We start from the raw sequence: 24762 nt of genomic DNA, 5'->3' as shown, positions 1-24762 counted from the left end.
TTTCCATCTTCCTAATACTGGAAGGGGCAATTTCTTTAAGAATAATGATGGCCTCATATATTTTAAAAATAACGACAGTAGGCATATCTATCTCAGTGTTCAATTTACAAGAGTGGCAACCGGCAGATGCTCTAGGAAAAGGCATTAAGCCAATACTGGGAGATATTTCCTGTACATTATCAGCTTTTGAACTAGTTGTTTAGGTTTTCCCTGAGTTGGAGTTCTCTCCAGTTGTCCTGTTAAACAGCCATCAAAACACATATCCTCCATAAATACATCTATTTCCTTTCTTAATGTTCATTCATTTAGTGTTCATCACGCTGTAGCAGTAAGTTCTTCAATTCCAGTTTCTGTTGCTTGATTTAAATCTGTTGCCTGGTTATTTTACAAATTCCTCTGCTTTTTTTTAAATTTTAAGAAATAAGAGCACTGAGATTTTCACATAACTACTACAATGAATCCCAGAATCCCTTTCTTAATTCAGAGCTAATTACTGTGCATCCACACCTAGGTATACTCTTTCCCAAATTCTTGTATCCTCTTGTTTTTGTCTGTTGTGAAAATGGATCGTTTATTCCCATTCTTTGTCCCCTTCTAACCAGGATATTGCTATGACACAACCTTCCTTCCAGCTCAGCAAGATCTTTCTTCCACAGCCTTATGTGAGTGACCTTGTCAACAGCTTTTGAAAATCCAAGAATAGCTCCTCACCTAGATCACTGTTACAAGCTCCCTGATGATTACAAGCTCTCCTTCTTCAAGTAGGTCTCATAGATTTGAAAGATGTAACTTCAGCCTGCAAAATTCTTCTTTATATGTCAGCTATTATTTATTGGTTTCAATTGGTTTGCCCATTAGAGAAGTCAGATTTACTCATCTGCAGTTTGTGGATCACCATGAACCATTTAAAAATTGGCATTACACTTGCCCCCTTCTGTTCCTCAGATATTCAGGCTTAGTAGCCTGCAATTTCCTACTGGAGTTCACTTAGGATCTTGCATGTGCACCATCTGGTCCTGGCAACACACTGCTTTTCATTTGATTGATTTATTCCAAAACCTCTTCTACTGATGCTTCAGCTTGAGTCAGCTCTGCAGAGTATTCCCCATGAAGAGAGACTCTGCTGCAGGGATCTCCCCACGCTCCTCAGGAGGGAACATCAATACAAGTAGACCATTTAGTTGTTCTGCTCTGCCATTATCTTTCTTTAGTGCTCCTTTTACACCTCACTGACCTGTAAGTCCCACTGAACCTCTGGCTAGCTTCCTGCACCTGATGTGCATAGAAAGCTTTTACTGCTAATCTTTGTATAGTAAGCAATTCACTCATCAGTCTCCCGTGGTCCATCAGTCCCTGTCAGAGTTTATGCTCTACCCTATTTTCTTCATTTGAACATGATCTCTAGTTTCTGAAGGATGCGATGTTAGCATGTTAGCGATGTTAGCTAACTTCTGGTTAGCTCTGGTATGTAACTATGCTGACTCCTCCTGGGTCCTTTCTGAGCCATTTCCATATGGTACACATAGTGCCTTAAATAGCTGCCACGTTGTCCTGGTTTCAGCTGAGACAGAGTTAATTTTCCTCCTAGTAGCTGGCATAGTGCTGTGTTTTGGATTTAGTATGAGAACAATGTTGATAACACACTGATGTTTTAGTTGTTGCTGAGCAGTGCTTACGCTAGTCAAGGATTTTTCAGCTTCTCATGCCCTGCCATCAAGAAGCTGGGAGGAGGCACAGCCAGGACAGCTGACCCAAACTGGCCAAAGGGGTATTCCATACGATATGACATCATGCTCAGTATATAAACTTGGGGAGAGTTGGCCGTGGGCACTGCGGCTTGGGAACTGGCTGGGCATCAGTCAGTGGGTGGTGAGCAACTCTATTGTGCATCACTTATTTTGTTGTTGTTTTTACTATTACTATTGTATCTTCCCTTGCTGTCCTACTAAACTGTCTTTATTTCAACCCACAAGTTCTACCTTTTTTTCCTACTCTGTTCCCCATCCCACTGCGGGGAGAGGGGAGGAGTGAGCAAGCGCTGCGTGGTGCTTAGCTGCCGGCTGGGGTTAAACCATGACACATGTAAAAGCTCTTTATCCTTTCAACTGAAGGTTTTGATCAGATCTCTCTCCTTCATGTTATTCCCTTTTATGAGCATAAATTATATTCTGGTAGGAAAAAAAAGCCAAAACAGCTATCGTAACAGTTAATTTTAGTACTCTTCATTGCAGAGTGTCTCTTGAAGCATGGTGTGCTGCTCAGGATTTTACAAAAAATTGCTGCTCTTAGTTCCCTAAATAATTACTTCACTAAGAAATCACTTATGGAGACACTCATCCAATTCCCACTGCACCCCTTTAATTAGCCATAATACTTAATTATATGCACTAATAAACTGTAACCTGGAATGACAATTTATTCGTGAATATTTGCATCTCCCTTACACATACTTAGAGCTTTAAAATTCAGTACAAAAGCAAGATTTCAAAACCTCAGAACTGTTTGCCTAAGCAAAAGCAAGAGGTCAACCACTGTGTTTGCATGAAGGAGGTTTTCAGCTCACAGCTGCACTGCTCTGCTCAGCTTTGGGATCACACTGCAGGACAAGGAAGCCTTGTTTTGCAGTTGAATGAAGCAAGAGCTCAGGGCTCTGCGCTCCTCAGAGACACCTCCTGTTAGTCAGACTAAAAGGAAACCGTATTTTGGAAGAGTGACAATAATCTTCTCGTCAGTTTTTTCTTTAATAAATGAGAACTGAGAAAAGCTGGCAGTGGGTCCTTGCACCTAAAGTATGAGTTATGCTCTCTAGCGTTGCGTGAACAGCTATTGCAAAATTTAGTTCTGCTTTGATGAAAAAGCACTTACAAGAATTTCCTAAATTCACCTAATTCTACCCAGTCAAGGAAAATCCCTATCTGGCTCATCAAAAGCATGGAAATCCAGCTGGATTGTAATCCATCTGCAAGTGCAAGGGAAGGTTTCTAGCAACAGATTTTTCAGAGCAGGGAGGTCTACATTCCTAACGCCTGTCTCCTACTGGAATGAGGTACACTCTGCAGATGTCACTCGCTTACCCTTACCTAAACAAGGAGCCCAGCTGACTTCTTCAGCCAGAAATACAGGGTTTTTGATGACTCCAGCTGGGTAGGATGAATCTCATCCTGGCTGAAACTGAAGTCCACATAACCATAAAATAGTATTTTCAGAAGCTATGTTACATGTTGAAAGTTTAACTGCATTTCCAAATATTTATTTACTTTCACATAAAACTGACTCCCAGTGGTGTGCAAACCCTTTAAATCCTTTACCATATTAATCCATTCCTATTGGTGCTCTTATTTACAATGCACAAACATCTCCTGCCACCTATAACTGAGAAGCATATAAGCAGAAAGCAAAAATATAGCTTTACACGTACTTGTTATTTATGTTTAAAACTGCTTTTTTAAAAATAAGAATTCAGGAACAGCCAAGATGGCTTAGACCAAAGATTTGTTTCTTATGCTGGATACTACTTCACTGAAAAATAAAATAAAATCAATAGAGCCAGTATTCAGCAGCAGATAAGGAGGGAGGAATATAAAAAGAAGAGCAAATGAAGAGTGGGCCTAGTAATCTGCTCATTTTCTATAAATCAGTGGTTTATGAACTTGAATTCTTTTCCTTTCTTCTCACATGAGTAGCTCAACTCTGTCATACTGTCACATGCCTTTCATGCTGTTTAAAAAAATACAAACAAACCCCAATACTATTAATTTGTGTTTCCTTCTCGTTTCAAAATTGAACAAAAACACCTCCCTATTTCTTCTACTACTTTCAGATACAGGGGTTTAATGAGAAATAGATTTTGTAGCTCTTTAAATACTGCTTCGACTATGAGACCTTTTTGTGACAAGCTTTTCTGTTTAAGAGGAGGCTATTAATTTCTTTGAATTGAAGAACACAGCAGTGAATTATATGTGATCGAGATGCATTTGTAACGAAGTGCTACATTTACACAGTCCCTCAAAAGCTCATGACTTTTTCAAGTAGCTGTACTTGTATTTTACGTTTCTCACCAGAGGCATTCATGATTTTGTTTGTGGTCAAGTTTTAACTACACAGTGAAAGTAAGAGTCAAATTGTTACATGTCCCTGTACAAAGGTTTCAAAAGTGGAACTGTCATGTTCTCATTTGCCCTCTAAGAACAAGAATGTAAGACTACAGAAAGAGTGAACGAGAAACTCTGATGAAGGACTGCAGGACCTGGGATTCTGGCTTATGCTACAGACCACACCAAGTTTCCTGATGCTACATTAACAGATTTCTGGTTATTCAGCAATTATTTTTTTATGGTTATCCTTAAAGAGAAATCAAAACTCAAATGCTTTTTAAAGCATTCTTACTTACTGTGTGATTCTACCAGTGGGTTAGCTCTACTATAGAAGACAGTAATTTTAAGTATGGCTTTTAATAGGCAGCCTTTGCTAGAGGCTGTGGAATCTTGATGTCCTACGCAAACAGCAAATGAAGTACAATTGTATATATTTAACACCTGGTATATATTAATGCATTGACATTCTGGCAACTTTTGAAAAGCAGATCTCTCAGTTTTTGTCTTGTTATTTTGATAAACCCAGCACCAAACACAGGAAATATATGAACAATGCTTACCAACTAAGAGGCCCCCATTTGAGCCTCCATTAATAGTCAACTTCTTTGGGGATGTGTAGCCTTCCTTGATGAGGTATTTGGCAGCACACTGAAAGTCATCAAAGCAATTTTGTTTGTTGGCCAAGATACCACCTAGCACACAAACAAAACAAATCAGTTGATGCCATAAAATCCATTTGATACCATCTCTTCAGAAAAACATGTGTGCAAAAATACCTGGGAACAATTCCAGTTTCATGAACATTTTAGTAACTGATGCAGATCAGAAAGACAGCAAAAATGAAAGATTCTTTCAACACAGAAAGGGTATAAGATAGTTCTGTCGATATCTCTAATGCTTTCAGAAACTCTGAATAATACATACCTATACCATGGAATGAGTGCCTGCTTGAGTTCCCAACCAGTAAAATTAAAGCTAAAAGCTTTATATTGCAAAATATATACAAAATGACCACAACCAATCCACTTGAGGTTTGATCTAATGGGACTTTAACAGCATTAAACTCAGTGACAGTTTCTTAAGGCAATACAGCTTCAACTTATAAAATAAGCTATAAAAAATAAGCACTTCCAATTTCCTGGACATAGAGTATGTGGTTAGTAATTTACTTTTTTTTCCATTAACTGTTTTCAAGTCAGATGATATACACGTATGGTCAAAAAGGGACTTCAGAGTTGCATCTTGGTTTGAAATTTTATTAATTGACTATAAATATGGAAATGCTTAAGATACTGCCATCCTGTTGAACAAAATTCCAAACATGATCAGATATACGAGGAATAAATCATGACTGAAAAATGTAGGTCCAGATGACATTGGTAAGACTTCCAGTTCTCAAAACAAAAAATTATGCAGGGTGGGACAGAGAATGAAAAGGATGGTTTTGCCCTACAATCTTTCAACTATTTGAACAGAAGAATATCAACTCAGAGAACTTGCAGTTGACCAAATCTCATAATCTTACTGCTTCAGATGCTTGTTTGGCAAGAGATTGAAACTGGCTTCTCTTCAAAGGTTATTCTACCTTAAGACCTGGTATGTTCTTTCAGGCAATTAAATGCTAGTAAGATAATGGGAACTAGGAAGAAAATCCTCATATTCCTATAGCAAAGGCTGTGGTCCAGCCAAGTAAGAGGAGCTCAGTGAATGCAGAAGTGGAAATCCACTTCCTTCTACTTTGTTTAAAAGCTGGATACTTATTCTAAGCTAATTGCCTAAGGTTCCCACTATGGTCCAGGAACCTCCAGGACAATTAATTCTACCCTAAAGTAAGTGAGATGAGCTATAATCTGGAGGTGTGTCTTTATCTCCATTGTCCGTCCAGTGATCCTAGACACCCAGTTTACACTGGATACTTCATTTCTATTCTGGAAAAGTTTGGTAAGGTAACTCTGACATTTAGTCATACAGATCTTTTAGAACTGGGACCAGTAAATTTTTAATTTTTTAACAAATACACATCATTCTCATATTAACAAGACCATTGAAGAGAGACGTACTGGGACAACAAAAACATCTTCAACTGTGTGGCAATAAAGGAGAAATAAATCTTAGTCTTTGCTCAAAGTTCTGGTCTGGTGTAAGGTCAGAATCCTATTTATACAATTAAACCTAAGGAAACAGACTTCTGTAGTTGCTTCTAGAATTAACAAAGAACAGCTACATATCTTATTATGCAACTGCAAAAAAAATTGTGTCAAATTAAGCAGGAAATAGGTGGACCAAAGAAGCATTAACATATTAAGAGAAATTTTATTAAAACCTATTACAAACAAATTGTCAAATTAAAATTAATGAAGGATACTTCATCTTTAGCAATAATATCCTGTATCTGCAAGCATATATAGCTTCTATTTATGAAACCATTACCTATTTAACTCAATTGTGAGGAAATGACTCAGATAAAAAGTTACTGCAGGTGAAATGGTAAAACCAACACATAATGATATGGAAATACCATTTTGTTTGATAAAAAGTTATTATGGATTACTCCCATTGCAAACCGCTGCATCGTAAACACTGCTGTTTCGGTGCATTTGCCTTGCTGACAACATCTCCAGCAACTTATCCACCAGATTCTTGAGATGTGAACACGGCATCACCATGAAATAATGATGGGTATGTTACATAGATGAGTAGGACTTTGTCCAGTGTTTTCCTCTGGTGAAAGGATGCAGAAAGTTGTCAACAACAAAGCAAGTTGACAAAGACAATCAAAAGATTAAAACAAGGATTGGATGGGAAAAACATGGAGAGAAATACATCAAAGGTACTAAGAAAAGGAGAAAAGATATTGACAGGGTTTTGTAGTGAATGACTTGGTTTCCCTGCAGCATAAATACCAACTTAAAAAACCCCAAAAGGTCAAATGCCTGACTACAAGAAATTGGATGCCCCTAAGAGAGTGTGGAGGGGATGGCACGTCGCTGCACTTGTGGAACTGGTTGTTTTCATATGAACTTCAATCACATTCACTAAGTATTAAAAAAGGGGTCTATTCATAAATTATGCAAAAAAAATCTGGAAGAGTCACATTCAGAACTCAAAAGTTCACACCTTCTGCAAGGTTCTGCAAATGTTTGGGGGTTTTTTTTGTGGGTGTTTTTTTTTTTTTTGTCTGTGTGATACCAGGAGAGTCAGTGCTGTTGTCTTGGAGATCTAGAATTATTTGCACCTGCAAATAATTAAAGGAGTACATGAAAGCAAGACCAGTCTCCTGCAATACTGACAGACATTTTTTGGAAAATCATTTCAAGATAAATAGCTGCATTTGCAAATCCTTAAGCCTAAAGACTTGATTTTACTTAAAAAAAAAACAAACCCACAATAATTTTCTTGCAAAACTATTTTTAAGTAGCCTACAAAAATTAAAACATTCCATCGAAAACCATCAGATAACACTGCATGTCATACAGATCTCACATGTCAGGAAGGAAAAAATGTACTTTTCTACAGAATAGGTAAAAGGCAAAAGGAGATGTGAGTATGGAAGAGGGAGCGAGAGAAGATGTTGTCATTTTCATTGGTAAGCCTGCAGTTTTGCTACTTTACTTGGACTGATTTACCTTTGTGCCAGGTCTCTCCATATTCACCACCGCCCCTGATGTTCGCCACCGCTAGAACACCCCCTAGGTGTCGCACAAAAATAAGTCTTGACACACTGAAAAAGCAAATAGATAGAGAATTATTTTTTCATTTCCAACTGCTTATATCCCTATCACTTTTACAAAAATACTTTGAGGGAAAGATCTCCCCCAATATCGGTGATGAAACTGTGAATGAAGTCCCCCTTGATGGCAAACCTCAGTAGCCGGGCTTTTTTTCAATGGTTATCCATGGAAATGAAACATGCTGCAGCCTCTGGAGAGCAACCAGTGCTGGTCTCTTCATTCTTTAGTGCTGCACTTCAGAGGAGAGTGGCCAGTGGTTCTGCCTAACAGAAGAACCCCCCAGAACACATCACCATTTTTTTATCATCTTCAAAGCCTTCAGTGCTGGGACTAAAGCTATGCAGTACCACTGGACTCACGTGGCTTTCTGAAGTGTTTCTCTTTTGTGGGCTCTGTGCTTTTTCAGAGAGGAAGGGAAAGTTCAGCCCAAATGAAGAAAACAAAGAATTAAGACTTAAGATCAGCACTTGGTCTTTGTTTATAAGCAGGTATTTTCATCTTTTGCTTAACTTTTTTTTTTTTTTGACCTTAATAAAACTGTGTTTGCAAAGAAAAACTCTGCTTCTGCCATTGTTTTGTGCCAGGGTCTGCAGTCAAGTTCTGGCCAATACCTTTCTTATTTATTTTCCACTTGCATTGCTAAATACAAAACAAAAAACAAAAAACAAAATTACAAGTTCTGCCTTCCTTAGTATCTCTAGAACCTGACTGAAAGCTAAAGTAACTTTTTTTTTAAATGTCAAATTGAAAAGGTACCAAAGCTATTGCTATCTTTTGAAAATGGATTGAAGTAATTTAAATTATATTTAACAATCAAGAAGAGAAATAGAATTCTGATCTGTTGACGCAGTAGCTTAACATAGTCGAAGCTCCAGATGGCACACCACACATATGCCAAGGAGACCAGTAAAATATTACAGTTTAATCCCAACAAGTCTTTTTTTCCCTCTAGTAGGTTTAAATTTCTTATTTACTTGAAATCTTTGTTCATGCAAGAAACCACTGCCTTCAGAAATTAATCCTATTCAACCACAAGAGCAAGGACTGGGCCTTTTACCCTTAAGTCCCCCTGCTGCTTATCAGAAATGTCTTGAAAGATGGTAGTCCTACAGTGTCTCTCATGTGGACATAGTATCATACCTGCCAAAACAATTATCTATGTACTGTCGCTTGTTCTTGAGAGCATATACCAAAGATTAAGGGGGGAAAAAAAAAAAAACAGAAGGATGACTGATAAGAGATTTCTGTATTTTCATAACCCTTCAAAGGAAAAACTTTCCACCTAGGCTGGTTATCTGTGGCCATCAGATGGCTCAGGAGGCATGAATTATCTCTACTTCTGTAAAATCAATTCTGAAGTCCATCACTGTGAATTGTATTTTCCTTAGGTTGCTGTGACATGCTGATCAGATGCAAGATTGATGTTCTGTAAGCACACTGCAAAGGTCAGAGAGTATTATTCTGTCAAGCTCCAGGATGCCTAATTTCGACAGGCTGCTACACAACTAATGTGGAGTAGCCTGACAGCAGGTTGCCTAATGAGATTGTGGCTTCTTGATTTTTGGCATGTTAGAGCCACAAAACCTCACAGAATACTCTGCACTTCTTTTCCCTGTCTCTGTACCAAACAAAATCAATACAAACTTTTTGGTCCAAACTTACTTGATCTCCTAGAAATCAAAGGTAGCAAGTATAAGAATTGCAGGTAAGGCATGAGTTTGCTAACCAAATATATCACCTGAGAATATTTAAAAATTAAAAAATTCCCAAACAGAGTCCATCTTTTTCCATCTGCTGAAAGAAACTGTGCCCATCCGAGGGATCAGCATATTTAACCAGCAAAGAATCTGTGAGCAATGCAAAACCAAACTATTGAGTGCTCCTATCCTGTCCATGAACTCCTCTAACAGAGATGGTACCTTGATAATAATTTTTGGAGGGGTCTAAGTGACTTAAGATCTCACAGGATATGCAGTACTCATATTATAGGAAGCTAGTCCCCATTTCTTGCAAGAAAGCAACTTTCCTGCCGCACAGACCCTCAATGGGATAAAGTCCAGAGTTTGGTAACAATCATTATATTGCACGAATTATAAGTAAGGCTTAGTAAATCTGTGCTCACTCTCGGCAATACTACTGGGATTTAGGCACTTCTGAAAACATTACCCCATATACCTCAACATATACATCTAGTAATGTCACTGCCAATGACTATGAATTAATAGCCATTCCAGTATGGTCAGTAGTAAAATGAGTCAGGACCCTAACTTGACCAATACTTTGAGGAAGATGTGCCTAGAGCTTGAAACAAACTTTCTCAAAGTGTCTTTTAAATTCAAGGAAACAGGTTTTATTAATATATCATTGGGACTCACTAACCTTTTTAAAAAAGTGAAAATTCCAAGTGATCAGTCAGCAAACCCTTTCATACACAACCCTGCTACTGCCTCCTGTGTTCTTCCAGGTGGGTTCTTGCTTCCAGATTTGATTTCAAGTCAACTTGGTGTCTGAGTCACAGCAAACTGCCCAGTCACCCTAAATGCCTACGAAATGTCTCATTCTGCACAGGAAAGCCTGGCTCCCTGCTCTTCCTAACAGTCTCTGTAGCCTTTTTCTCATCAGCCCTGCTTTTCCTTCTCCCCTTGGGAGCAGGATAAAGAAAGAGTAAAGAAGAGCGTAACAGAGTCAGGCAGGAGACAGTGGAGGGAGGAGAGTTCTTCTCCCTGGAGAGCTCCTTCCTGACCCTCTCACTCTTTTCTTAAGGAGCATAACACACAAATCAGAAAACAGGTATTGCTTTTTTGCACGCAAGGAGCTGTGCTTCGAGGAGCAAGCATGCCTTCCCAGAATTACTGATCTGTCATCAGGTATTACAGCTGACAGCTGCAGCTTTCCTCTTGAGAGAAATGCAGGCTAGTGCACTGGTAATGGGAAAAAAACATCCTGAGTCACTGAACTTGGTTGCTTTCTTGGCTTTTGTGGAACAGGAGTGGTAAGGAAGTTACCTGAAAAGAGTAATCTTGCACTCTGCACTGGTGGCTGTTATGTTGCCTGACCTTTCTGTGGGCTTACAGTCTCTCCCTGCACCACCTCTTTGCTTAAAGGCTTGGTACAACCTGGCCGTGTAGGAGTGAAATGCAATTTCACAGTCTGCTTCACAGTCAGACCTATTCCCTGATGGACTAGAAATTGCTTCTCCTGTACCCACATTGGCACACACTGAACAGCGAAGGGAAACACGCTAGTTCCTGCAGGGTAATTAGCTGAACGTGAAGCATTAATGGTGAGTGTGCGACAGCGTTTCCCCAGCAGCTCTGCCAAGCCACTGGTCTCACTTCCATCAGCTTTCACTTGCACTCGCCATGCAGGCTGTATAATTAACAAGAGTGTCTAGTGGGCACCGTGCTCGAAATGCTACCAAATGCAGCTCTTCAGTCCAGAGGAGCATATAAAAGATGCATGCTTGCACTAAAAAATAAACCACTACTGTAACTGACTTAATGACTTTGGCCTATCATTCTCATTGTTATTTCTGGATCCTCTAACCTGTTGGTTGTTTCTATTGCTTTCAGTGAAAAAGATTTTACTTTCATTTTTTGTGCTGGAGAAAAAATGAAGAGCGATGTCACTTTCTGAATTAAGCAGAAATAAACCCCCCAATCCAGAGAGCTGGCTCACGTTAACGGGTGTGAAATACCAGTGAGAAAACATTGTACTACCTTGAAGAAATACAGGACAGAAATGAACCACTGAAAAGGAGTGCTCTGTGAAAATTACAAGAGCCTTAAGTTCAAATTAGAAATCAGGAATATTCATCCGGGAACTCTTTTGTTTATTTGTTTGTTTACAGGTAAGTAGCCTACTACTTGGTTGCATATCCATAGCTACGTCTCAGCTCAGGATCAAGTGAACTATGTGTCAAGCCTCAGCCTTGACCATCCTGTAGCTGCTTTCTAGCACTTGTGCCTGTGGTCATCTACAAAAAAATGACCAAAGCATGGTGTTGGGCTGTGGCTGGAGCACTTGGACCTGGGAAGTCCTTGTGGAATACCGCAGTATGTAGTAACAGGGATGTAGTCAAATGGTACTTGAATCTGCCAGGTAAAGGGGGAGCTGGATGTCCTGCCTTTCTGGTGTAAATTCTCTATTACCATTTCCTTTCCCTGATCTTGCCTGCCTACTTTTGGAACACATTTCCTCACAGAGTACCCAGTTCTCAGGTTATTAACCACAAAGTTGCATTTGAAGGCTTTGGCCTTTATTATTTTTATTTTAGAATGAGAAAGGCTGAGAAGGGATGCACTGATATTGCAGGGAGAAAATGAGGAGGGAGGTCTGCCAATCATGTTTCATTTACATTGTCAGTGAGATAATGTATTTTGATCTGGAGATAGCAGATAATTCTCTGTGCGTTTACTTTTACGGGACTGTTACAGATTCATATTCTTATTTTATAAATGGCATAATAAAGGTTTCATAGGGTTTAGGAAGACATAGGTCACTGCTCCCATCTTCCTCTTTTCTGACTGTCAGCTGCACCTTCCTGTTGCCTGCTGCCATTTGCTAGACTCTTAGAAGAATCAATTTTTAACTTTCCAAAATGGCAGAAAACCACCCACTCCTTTTTGTTGGGATGGTTTTCTGCCATTCTTGTGAGGTAAATCAGCTTAGCAAAGGTTGCAGCCAGCACCAGGGCTAATGGATGGGAGGTGGAAGGAGACACTACCTTCTCCTTTTTGCTAGCAGCCAGCTTGTGTCAGCTCTGTAGTACGTGAAATTTTATCTTAGTTCAATAGATACATAATATTTACTTTAAAGAAGAAAACATTTATTTAGTTTTATCACAGTTTTTGGCATCTACCATAAATTGTAATAAATCAATGCTTAAGCCTAATCTAAAAAGGAATTTAAAAACTACTCTAGTTATATCATTGTGTCTCTCAAAAGCCAAAGGAAATTAAAAATGTAGCTTTACAAGGCAGATAAAAAACTTTCAAATAATCATAGAACACAAGATGGAAGGTCCATTGGTAGACAAGGTATTTTCTAGAAAGGACAAGAAACTGTAAACGCTATTTCGAAATACAATCACAGTGACCTGGAAGAGCGAGCACTACAAAGGACTTCTTGAAGTGTGTTGACTCTACAGCAAAACTGGTAGCACCTGAACTTAATAGGATGGTTTCACAATAGGTTATTTTTTTGTTAGTGAGCTGGTCTTCTACTATCTGAAAAACTGCTCTCCATTCAGTCCTTTGCATTTCTGTTTTCCCCTGCCTTGCCTAGGAGCATTTCTTACATATTACAGACAATCACTGCCTCTTGGTAAGTCTATTCAAATTCCCTTGCTGAAGAAAGAAGCCTTTTCTTTAAAGAGATCATCAATTCAATAAAGCTTATGGCTTTTGAGGGCTACAAATCCTGTTTTTCACACAGCATTTTTGGTTTATAATGCATTGCTTTGCATATGCAGAGCCTGTGTCATATGCATCAAGACAGAATCATCTTTCCTCTTTCTGGCTTATATGGGAACACAGCAGGATTTTACTTCTCCTCAAAAGTATAATACAAAAATACAGCTAAATTTCAGTAATTTACATTAATTTAAACAAATATTCTATTTGCTATAATATTTGGACATAGGTAATTGTATAAGTTGAAAAAAAAAATTCCTACATTATAAGTTCAGCAAAGGGCTCAAATCCTTGCTTAATGTAATATGTCCATATGTTTTTCTGTTGAGCTCAGTGACAAAGCAGGAGGAGCTTAAGGTGTAACCCAAAGGACAGGGTTCCTGCTGTAAACCTCAGAAGAGCACAGCACTTCTCTGACATAGATTTTTTTTGTGACCTTGGGCAATCACAGAATCACTAAGGTTGGAAAGGACCTTCAAGATCATCAAGTCCAACCATTAATCCAGTGCCACCGTGTCCCCTAAACCATGTCCTAAAGCGCCACATCCACATGTTTTTTGAACACTTCCAGAGACGGTGACTCCACCACCTCTCTGGGCAGCCTGTTCCAATGCTTGACCACCCTCTTGGTGAAGAAATTTCTCCTAATATCTAGTCTAAATCTCCCCTGGCGCAACTTGAGGCCATTTCCTCTCATCCTATCACTAGTTACTTGGGAGAAGAGACCAACACCCACGTTGCCACAACTCCCTTTCAGGTAGTTGTAGAGAGCGATAAGGTCTCCCCTCAGCCTCCTCTTCTCCAGATTAAACAACCCCAGTTCCCTCAGCTGCTCCTCATAAGACTTGTGCTCCAGACCCCTGAGCATTCAAATCCTGAGCAAGCAAATCCTTGCATTCAGAACTGAAGAAGCAGACAAATGATGCCTGGACACTGATGTGCAGTCCTTATGTCCCCCATCTTGCTTCTCAGCGACCTGAAACGCATTACTCTGTCAGATCCATAGTATACCCTGCCCTCAGTCTCTGACGGTTGTTAATGCCAGATACTTCAGAAGAAGGTAAAAATTGCCCTGCTTACCTGTAGCTCGGTGTAATTGATATGTTGAAGCCTCCATAGCCATACAAGAAGGCAGGATGAGAACCATCCAATTTAATTCCTTTCTTGTGAATAATAAACATTGGGATCTTAGTACCATCTTTGCTAGGGTAGAAAACCTAAGACGAGAAAAAGAACAGAGCGCTATGTTACTACCAAATAGATCTGTAAAACTCTCTGAAGATCTTGTCTTGTACCACTGAAATCACAGAGAATTCCTTTGTATCAGTTGATGCATCAGTCTTTACTTGTAAAAACATTCATTTAATCACAAGCAGAAGGCCAAAGATATCTAAAAAGTCACAGCATTTTGGCTTTAATATTAATACACTGGCATTATTAACATTTCTTGATGGTGTCACTCCACACAGCAGATTAGATTCAAGAGAGTAAACTTTGGATAGCTGAAAATGCTGTTTCTTCCTAAGCCTTGTGAAAACAGCAAAAAGCTGACTACTCAACACTTGTACATGCAGCATGAATTCACCAAAGCAAGTCTGTATCCAGCAAAAGCGGACTAAACGCTGCCCAGTCTTTCCAACTTGTCTCAATGACCACTTCACCTCATCAGGATGGTAACATAAGCCATGACAGAAACTTGCTTAGCGCTTGGTGCATTTTCAGGCACTACCTAGCAGCTAGAAGCAGGAGCCCTAATGCTGCAGAACCTCCAAACCCATCCAGCAAGACAACTGAACTACCTGCTGGCTTTCAGGAAATCAAGCACCAAGTATTCCCGTAGCACATGCTTTCATATGTCTTTCTGCCACAGCACTGTGTGAACTTAGAAGTTGAATTCCATGTACACAAACACAGATTGCAATTTCTTAACACAGTTCCCATATCTTGCTGTTTTGATGCATGTACCTGCCTGCATGCTCTAATTTAGGATGCAACGTCTTAGTTTGCCAGTCAAGTGAAACCACGTGGGTGTGAATGGAGTTTACTGCTTGTTGTAAAGTTCTGATTGACTACTTTTCATTGCTTTGGTTTTAGCATCATTATTTGCAGCTTCTAGTCTAATGAGAAAAAAGAAGTAGTAAATGTAGAATGACATTCTGAATATTTTGTTGCATGTTTACAACTTTTGTGTTTTTAGAGGAAATAGACCTATTTACAAAGCACACGATCAACAGGCTCTATTTTTATAACACATGAACCCCAACTGTAATATGAACCTGTGCAACACATTTATTCTGAGCATTGCTTGTAATGTGAAACATGTAAATCCACGTGGCATGTTGAAAACAAAATAATCACATTTCATTTTAATCATTGCTAAGGAAATGCAAAAAATTTCAAATGAAACCACATCTATCTCTGAAGGCTTCACCAAAACCTGTAGACATATTCCAGATAAAATTCAGTATTTCACAGCTCCCAGGAGATAGAAAAATTCAGAACAAAAGCCTGAAGGCATTTTTACACAGATGAAATCACTGTTTCCAACTACTGCCACGACTATATCTTTACTGACAAAGCGCTCATCAGAACTCACTGCAGTAGAATACAAAGGATTTTCATTTTAAGTATTTAGCTGAACACTATAAACAAATAAAATATCTGATTGACAGAACTGCTGAGGCTTGTGATGAGCATTTCCAGAGAGACTCCTCTCTAAAATGCCATCCATCAACTCCACTTGTTGCTGGCAATTCACATGAAGTGAGCACCTGGCCCTCCTACGTTTCCAGCCACTTACTGCTGTTGGCTAGTGCTTTCCTGATGATTAAAGGATGCCACTAATTTTACTGCTTCTTTCTGAACAAGGGGCTTTTTTTTTTTTTTAAACAACTGTCTGAAAACTGACTTTGGTAAGGCTTTCATCATCATCAGTTAAGATTAAGCAACATACCATTAAATGAAAACTCAACAAAAAGAAAATGTGTGTCAAGGTGACATTTGCAATTTAAGAGTTTTCACTCCTATCTTTGCTAAAATAATGATTACCTCTCCCTCCAAGATGAACAAACGAGAGAGGGGTAGAAATCAATTCAGTGAGACGCCGAGTTATGTGGAGCTATTTAAGCTTCTCCAAATAGACTATTTTCAACAACTGATTCAATCTCACCTTTAAATTAGGTGTTATCTCTGAAGCAAGTCCAATGGTTTATTCATGTAACCAATAAAGGGACGTGCTTCTATCTCAAAGATTAAGGTAACCTGGAAAGGGCAAGCCCTAAAAAGAAGAATTTCCCAAGATGGTATTTCAGGCCTAATTTTAGAAGCTGTCAGCTTTTACAGGAGTAAATGCTCATAAAAGGCTACTACCGTTTTCTGCTTTATCACAGATAGGAGTGATCCACTTTTACTGGTCACATTATATTACTCATTGCTCATATCTTTTCAAATAAAGACTCACGTTACTAAAGCCATTAGCACATATAAGAAAAGGATAAATTAGCAAACTGATTTTGGAGGGAAAAGGATGGAGAACAATGCTTCAGACGTATTATTATGCATGCTGAAACTCACCATTCAAGGAGAGACATGCCAAAAATAAATATTTTCAGCCTCTAGGAATGCACCAGCAATGCTGTGTGGTCGACAGGGCACTCCTTCTAGGAGCATACCGCTGGGGCAGTACAGCAGCTCTCAAATAGCTGTAGCTCACTTCAGCTCACACCAACGTCCCGGTCCATCACACAGCAGAGGAGACTTGGTGCCAGAAAGAATCGCTTTCAATTCAGATGACGGAACCTGTGGCGTAAATTTATAGCCCCTATTCTTCTTATTATGACCCAGGGAGAAAGCAACACTGTTCACACAATCACTCACTACTATAAACTACCTGAAGTTTATAAGCTATATAAGCTACACAGACAACAACCTTAGCTATTCTTCTTTAGTACATACATAGATATTTATAGAGTGGTGTTTTTTGTCTGGTGTTTTTTTTTTTAACTTAACATTTTAAAAGCCATTTACACTCCATTTTCACCCAAAAAAGACAACGCAAGTTTACTTCCAAAACAGTTTACAGAGTAAGTTTTACAAGTAAATACAGTTAATGGCTGTGTGATAGGATGTGTAAATTTACTTAGGAATTAAGTGGGATAAAAAAGTTCTGTACATTCACTTCTGGAGAGGTCTCTGTCCTCCTAATTATTACTTGCTTTAAATGTGCAATATTTATGTTAGGTGAATCTTCACTTTGGGAAGAGGGAACAATTAGCCAGCACTGCAGACACAAGAAGCGTTCTCTCCATCTCAAGTCACCAGGAGGCAAAACTGAAAGTAGTTGAAAGAGAGGTTGAAGACAAAGTTTTTCTTTCATTTGTCCATCAAGATAATATAGCCAGACATTGAGACTTACACACAGAACTAAAGATAATTTTGGCAATCATCCACTATGTACTTCTCTTGTGAGTAAATATGAAATCGGTATCTTTGAATATTAAAGGAAGTGATACAATCACCACAACAAATAAAGAAATAAAATCTAATCTGCCTGAATACTCGCATTGTGCCACATAAGTAAAAATACCTAAAAGTACTGAAATTGAATAGAAGCTTCCATTTTTAAAAATTAAAAACTCAGCAATTTATGAGTATCCAGTTTCACTTTTTCTCCCTTTCAGAAATGTTTTCGGTTTATATAATGGAGTAAAAGATGTATGTAATTACAATTGTTTGGGGAAAAAACTGCATGTACACCTGAAACCATCTTACTTTTACAAAACCAAAAATTCTTCTAACCAAAAACCCACCTCAAACTTGTACAGATTTAAAATTAACCTTATAAAAGTAAGATTTAACACAGGTTTTGAAATACTGCTGTAAAACACAGAATAAAAAAAAAGATCTTATCCAAACAGGTCTAATGCCTGTATTTTTAAGCTGTGAACAATATCTGAACATCTAGAAACCTTTTATAATTTTTGTGACTCATTCATTAATGGCAAAATGAATTAAAAACCAATTAAAAAGTGATTAGTTTGGCTTTTCAGGAAGAATTGTTTCGGGCATATAATACATCAATTTTACATATGAAAAGAAACTTTGACTTTTGGGACTTGAAAACACCCCCTAAGTCACAGTAGGCTACTTATTCTTAGAAAGCCACTAGTGATTCTAAAAACGTCTCTCCCAACCTCTCTTTCAAGATTAGGTACTACATACCAGAGATATCAAGTCTTTCCATGTCTTTGTGTGGTTGATCAAAACCAGGTAAGAGTTACACTTGACATTAGACTGACATCCATTGTGCAAAATGCCAAAGTGTTTTATGAAGAGCAACTAAAAAGGCACATGAATCATGCTGGAATACTCCTTATTAAAAATGCATGTTCAGTAATTTAGGTTTAATAACACCACAACTATGTGTTTAAAATTAGTTTTGTTACATTGTCTTCTATATAGTTTTACTGAGGGAATTCCTTTTCATTTGAAACAAATATAGGATGTAGCAGTTTTGTGAAGTTTAGCAATTGTCTTCTGCTTCTAGATTAAGAGCGGCTGCCCTCACATGCGGCTGCTGTGATTCCACGAGTGGCCACCACGAAGTTACAGGCAGCGCCAGAGGAGCACAGTATCTCCTTGCGTCCCAGCAGACACAGGTATGAGTGAAGCACACACGGCTGAGTTGAGCAGCCGATCAAAGGGAACGACTACTTCGGGTTTTATTCCCTGGAACTGTGTTTCAAGCATCCAGTTTCACGTAAAATACTCACTTCATTAAGTGTGAAATGAAGTGAAATGAAGATTTCTCATCACACTTAAACCAACAGTTTTGGTTGGTTTAAGTGTTTTGAGATTTGGGAAATTAAGGAATTCATAGTAATACTCATACTTAACGCCACTGACATTTTCACGAACGTCGCAAATGCTTTGTGAAAGGCTCACCGGTTTAAAAATCCCACACAACTATCTTTGAAAGATGACTGGGGGAATATACTTAAGTGAGTAGTCCCTGAAGAAAGTTTTCTTACACAAGATGGTGGCATCAAGGTGTTCAAACCTGTATTTAAGTACAGAGATAATGACATCTGAGGCTGAGCAATGCTATACAGCAACACATCCCACTGACAAGTCCTCAGAGCTGCTACTCAGTGCTCCAGGAAGGCAAGTTGCAAAGACCCTGCCTTCACACCAGCAAGTCTGAACGCTTCAGCATTGGCAGGCAGGGAGAAATCCTCTCCTTGAGATGTCAGGGCAGAAATCTCATCGATTCAAACAGAACCATGCACTGCTGTGCACACCACCTCCCCACAGCCCGCTCAATCCCTCATCACCTCTGACCTTACAAAAAACATGATACTAGTCTGGGGCTAAAGACTACATAGCACATCACAAGCAAAATGTCCTATTTATTGCACCAGTGGCATGGACCCAACTATAAGACCACCAGTGGCCCCACGGGCAGCGCTGGCAGCCAGCCAACAGCCACCTGTAAGAGCAGCTCTTACTAACCACCAGTTTTTGTATTCCTATATATAGGATGAACAAGAAGTCAGGAGAAGTAACAGAGAACTATTACCACTACACAGCAAATCCATGAGATCTGAGGTTTCCTTTCTTCGGAGGGGAATCCTCATCAATCTTTTTTATGCATCTTAAATTAGCTTCAAAGCAATGCTGTATGGGTTGCAAAGCTTGCTTAATACAGAGCTGGAAACAGGCCAAAGTAACTCAGTACAGTAAAAATTCATGCAGGTAAAACCCAGAAAGAAGAACACCCACTATAGACATCTGCAAAAGCACTATGAAAATAATCAAGAAACCTTTTAGAAGAAATTGTTTCACCACCCACCCACTGGGACAAAAAGCAGCCTCATGCTGACAGAGGCAAAGTGCCAAGAGATGATCTTTTAGAAGAAATGCCTCCTTACTAAGTTTGGCTGCCTAGCTGCAAACGACTACAGGGAGGTATCTCACAGGGTGGTGGGAGGAGGGAGGGAAAGGCAAGAGAGAAATACATTCGAAAGTTCAGAAATCCTGCAGGATCAATGGCAGAAATTGCTTTAAATCACACTTTTCTAGATTAGATAAAAAGCAGCATTCCCTGTACATAAACCTTTAGTGGCAAATGGCATCCACTGAGACCCCTCTACTCCACTTTTGCAACCTGAAAGACTTCTCGTCTCTTCTCTAAATATTTATCCTCTGCCCCTTACAGTGTGATTTCTGAGCTTCCCGCAGCAGAGTAATTAGTATCTGCCATGTACAGTTACTCCTTTTCTTTCATCAATTTGCCTTAAAGAAAACCAGATATCAGATAGAAAATATGTACCTTTTGAATTAAATACACATTGTAGTCATGTTAAACAGAAGAAAGTCCCAGGGATAAAGTTACAGTCTCTTTCTTGAATTACCTCTGTGCTTACACATTCAAGAAATGTATTACTATGAAGTAGTATAGCATGAGATAAGCAAAGGGCTGTCTCAGTTGAAGTAGCACACTGTTATAAATAAAAACGTAAGTAACAGCTGCTTGCTAGTGCAATTTCTTTCATAAAATTAAGCTTTAATTCATTGAGAAAACTGCTCTGACAGGAGACTACTCACTGTAGTAGTGTGTAGGCATTAGAAAGCAAACACCACTCATCTTTACCACGGTGGAAGTCAGTTCAAGTTGTAATGAAAAATGCTGTAAGAATAAAAATGTAGAGACAACTTACCATGGGGTAAGTGTGCTGGTTTTGGCTGGGATAGAGTTAATTTTCTTCATAGTAGCTACTGTGGGCCTATGTTTTGGATTTGTGTTGGAAACAGGGTTGATAACACAGGGATGTTTTCATTATGGTTGAGCAGTGCTTACACAGAGCCAAGGCCTCTTCTGCTTCTCAGACCACCCCACCAGCAAGAAGGCTGGGGGTGTACAAGAAGCTGGGAAGGAACACAGCCGGGACAGCTGACCCCAACCCACCAAAGGGATATTCCATACCGTACGATGTCATGCTCAGCAATATAAACTTGGGGGGAAGAAGAAGGAAGGGTGGATGTTTGGAGTGATGGCGTCTGTCTTCCCAAGTAACCGTTACGCGTGATGCAGCCCTGCTTCCCTGGAGATGGCTGAACATCTGCCTGCCCATGGGGAGTGGTGAATGAATTCCTTGTTTTGCTTTGCTGATCTGCGCGGCTTTTGCTTTCCCTATTAAATTGCCTCGATCTCAACCCATGAGTTTTCTCACTTTTACCCTTCCGATTCTCTCCCCTGCCCCACCGGGGGGAAGTGAGCGAGCGGCTGCGTGGGGCTTGGTTGCCGGCTGGGGTTCAACCACGACAGTAAGCAAGGGAAAGAACTTACCTCATGCAAGCTATTCCACAATAACTATTCTTATTTACGGTTTTACGCTGTGGTAGGTATACACATCTAATTCAACATACTGAGAAAGAGATATGTTCGCTCAAACAGTAACTGGCTAATTCAGCTTTTCTGTTTCTGATTCCATCTTGCTCAAAACTTGCTTCGCTGTTGAGCTTTCACAAGATTCAAAAAGATGACAAAACCCCTGCTGGTTTTTCTCCCTAATGCAGAGGCATCTACATGGACCAGGGTGCTCAAATTTCACCTGTAAACCTGTATCCAACAATTCTTGCACAGAACAACTTCAATCTTCACACTGGTGATGTTACGTACCCAGCTTGTGTCAAAGCCCCAACGGGACCCACATATTCCACTTACATTGCCGAGAAGCTTTATTTATGACTTTCAATAGCTGGACAATTTCAGAACACTCTGCTCTCTCTTCCTTAGAGAATCATACCCTGTTTATAGATGTCACACTGGCTACCCAAAACCAGAGGTGCTATAAATCGCTAAACACCTACAAATACTCTGCATTACAGAATTTTTCAATACAATATTGAAAAAAATAGCTGGTATTCTTCATTCCTACTCTATGGTTTGAAAAGAAAGAGAGATCATTTACACTGGACAATGCATGTTTCAAAATCAGTCCCAGATCACTCATCCTGTGAATATTTATTCTGAAGAAGTTACTGAAATAAACAGGTCATTTAAAAGTATTGTGAAGCACTTCCACGTGCAGTTTCTCACTCAAATTATAGTTACAAGTAATTTAATTTCTGGGATTTAAGCTTGAATTTAAAGTTACCTGTTTGTGCCCCTACAATCATATTAATCTACAATACAATCATATTAACCCCCCCCCCAATCATATTAAAAAAACCAAAAATGGCAGCAAAAGAAAAAACCCCTTGAGAATGGTCAAGGATAAACTAGTTCTAGAAAATACCTGGGGTGCTATCTTAGAAGCAAATACACCTATTGAGTAGGAGGAAGTAGAAGGGAATGATGAGAATGAGCTTTTGTGACACTGTTGTAGCAATATTTAGGGAAAAAATGAAACCAAAACCAGTACACAGCAACCCAGGAAAAATTTCACTTGATGGTGTAATTTCCAGACAGACATCATAACAAGACTTTAAGGTACTTCTTAAAAGGAACACCACGAAGTGTGCTGATGCATCCCTGTAATACTGGGGGCGTTTTATGCCATAAGACTAAGGACTGCTTGCCGCAATCTTTTCTTTCTTGGGCAAAATGTGAATAAGACAGCAAAATTCAACAAATTTGTATCAGTCATAAGGAACTTAACTGCTAATAGCAACACTCAACAGCTCAAATGTCTAATCAGCTCAAGTCAACTTCAGTGAGTGCTATCAGTTCAAAAAACACCAATAAGTGGAAGAAAAAGTAGGGATGTTCTTAATAGTAATAGGTTCCTTTTAGGCATTCTACCATCATGCTTTGAAGATTTTCTGCGTATTGTCTATTTTCAGCCGTTAGCAGTGATCACTGTGCACTATTACCTTAAAAAATAATTGACAAATTGGCTGAAAAGCAAGCAGTTCAGGGAGCTGTCAAGGAGAATTTATGTATGAATTTTTCCCTGTCTCTGAGTACAGCAAGCCAGAACTAAGGAAATAATCTATTTCTTGATATCATTCATCTACACAGTTGAAAAACTAGTTGCTATGAATAATAATGGTATTTCTAGGAGGCTTCCCTTGTCCCATAAATTTCCTGGGAGATGTCACAAGGACAGAGCAGAAATAATTAATCTAAGGAAAGATGATATTCTATCAGTACCTCTGGGCAGTGTTGATAAAATCAAATCAACTGCTAAATGAAGATGCAAACTAGATTACCCTTAATAAAATTGCACACTGATGAATTTGTTCTGGATCATAGGCAGACATAAGCCCACAGAAAACAACTCATATAATTAGTGACTGAACTGTTTCTGGGTGGAGGTCGAACTGCTACCTCCCTTCCATTTCCTCGGAAAAAACATTCTTTCAGAATGCCAAGATTTCATAATTTTTAAATTTTTACTACTTGTGATCTTACATTGAATGATCCCACTCATATGAGTGTTCCACGTACACAACTTGACAACTGCATCTCTGGATACTTATCGAGGCACTTTGTGTTTAATTTGTCCTATCTCTTCTACAGTGAATGACAATTTCAGACTCCCCGCCCCCAGCCAACCAACACCAAACCTGTCTCGATAAAAAGCTACTGAGTAAGAACCCTTTCTAGCTCTGCCTTACATGTTGTTAGTGCATTTTTTTCGGTGTTTGGTATAAATGGAGACTATGCTATTTGAAAGCACCCAGCAACACCAACATATTTTTAAGAGGTTTGTCTGTGCACAGAACAGTGATAAAAGATAAATCTTTGAATTCTCCAAAACCCGTCATTTCAATTTAGTAAAAATTATTTTCCTAATACAAACTGAACTGCTCATAACTTATTATGAAAGGAAACTAGGAAAGCAAAATTCCAAGTCTTCAAGGAGTTAGTCAACAGGAGCCCCTGGGAAACTTCCCTCGGGGACAAGAGAGCAGAACAGAGCTGGCAGATCTTTAAGGACGCTTTCCATAGAGCGCAAGAGCGCTCGATGCCCAGTTGTAAGAAACCAGGAAAGGAGGGCAAGAGGTGGGCATGGCTGAGTTGAGACCTGCTGGTCAAACTAAAGGGCAAGAAGGAAATGCACAGGCAGTGGAAGCAGGGACACATATCCTGGGATGAGTACAGGGATGCTGCCCAGTTGTGTGAGGATGAGGTTGCAGCTAGAGCTGAACTTGGCAAAGGATGCAAAGAATAATAAGAAGGGCTTCTACAGGTATGTCAGCCAGAAAAGGAAGGTCAAAGAAAGTGCACCCCTCTTGATGAGCAAGACTGGCAAACTGGTAACAACAAATGAGGAGAAGGCTGAGGTACCCAACAAAGTCTTTGCCTCAGTCTTCACTGGCAGTCTTCACTTCTCTTCCCCCACCTCTCGAGGGGAGGAACTGCAAGATGGGAACTGGAGGAGCAAAGTCCCTCCCACTGAAAGAGAAGATCAGGTTCGAGACCACCTGAGGAAGCTGAACATGCACAAGTCTATGGGACATCATGAGATGCATCCCAGAGTCCTGAGGGAATTGGCTGATGTAGTTGCCAAGCCA

General features: G+C 39.3%; 1 protein-coding gene across 1 annotated transcript in view; it reads right to left on the bottom strand.

Annotated features, from left to right (window-relative positions):
* The window catches only part of PREP (prolyl endopeptidase), a gene marked incomplete at its 5' end in the record, with an annotated part of 110376 nt that overhangs the window by 4014 nt on the left and 81600 nt on the right, over positions 1-24762 (bottom strand). The window contains 3 exons of the mRNA XM_010283213.1: positions 4655-4786; positions 7721-7815; positions 14320-14456. Of these exons, the coding sequence (XP_010281515.1) occupies positions 4655-4786; positions 7721-7815; positions 14320-14456 (364 nt within the window). The remainder of the gene's footprint in view (positions 1-4654; positions 4787-7720; positions 7816-14319; positions 14457-24762) is intronic.

The sequence above is a fragment of the Phaethon lepturus genome, unplaced genomic scaffold (assembly GCF_000687285.1).
Source record: "Phaethon lepturus isolate BGI_N335 unplaced genomic scaffold, ASM68728v1 scaffold6603, whole genome shotgun sequence".
NCBI lineage: Eukaryota > Metazoa > Chordata > Aves > Phaethontiformes > Phaethontidae > Phaethon > Phaethon lepturus.
Note: the sequence above shows the minus strand (reverse complement) of the source record. Positions and strands in the feature narration are given on the sequence as shown.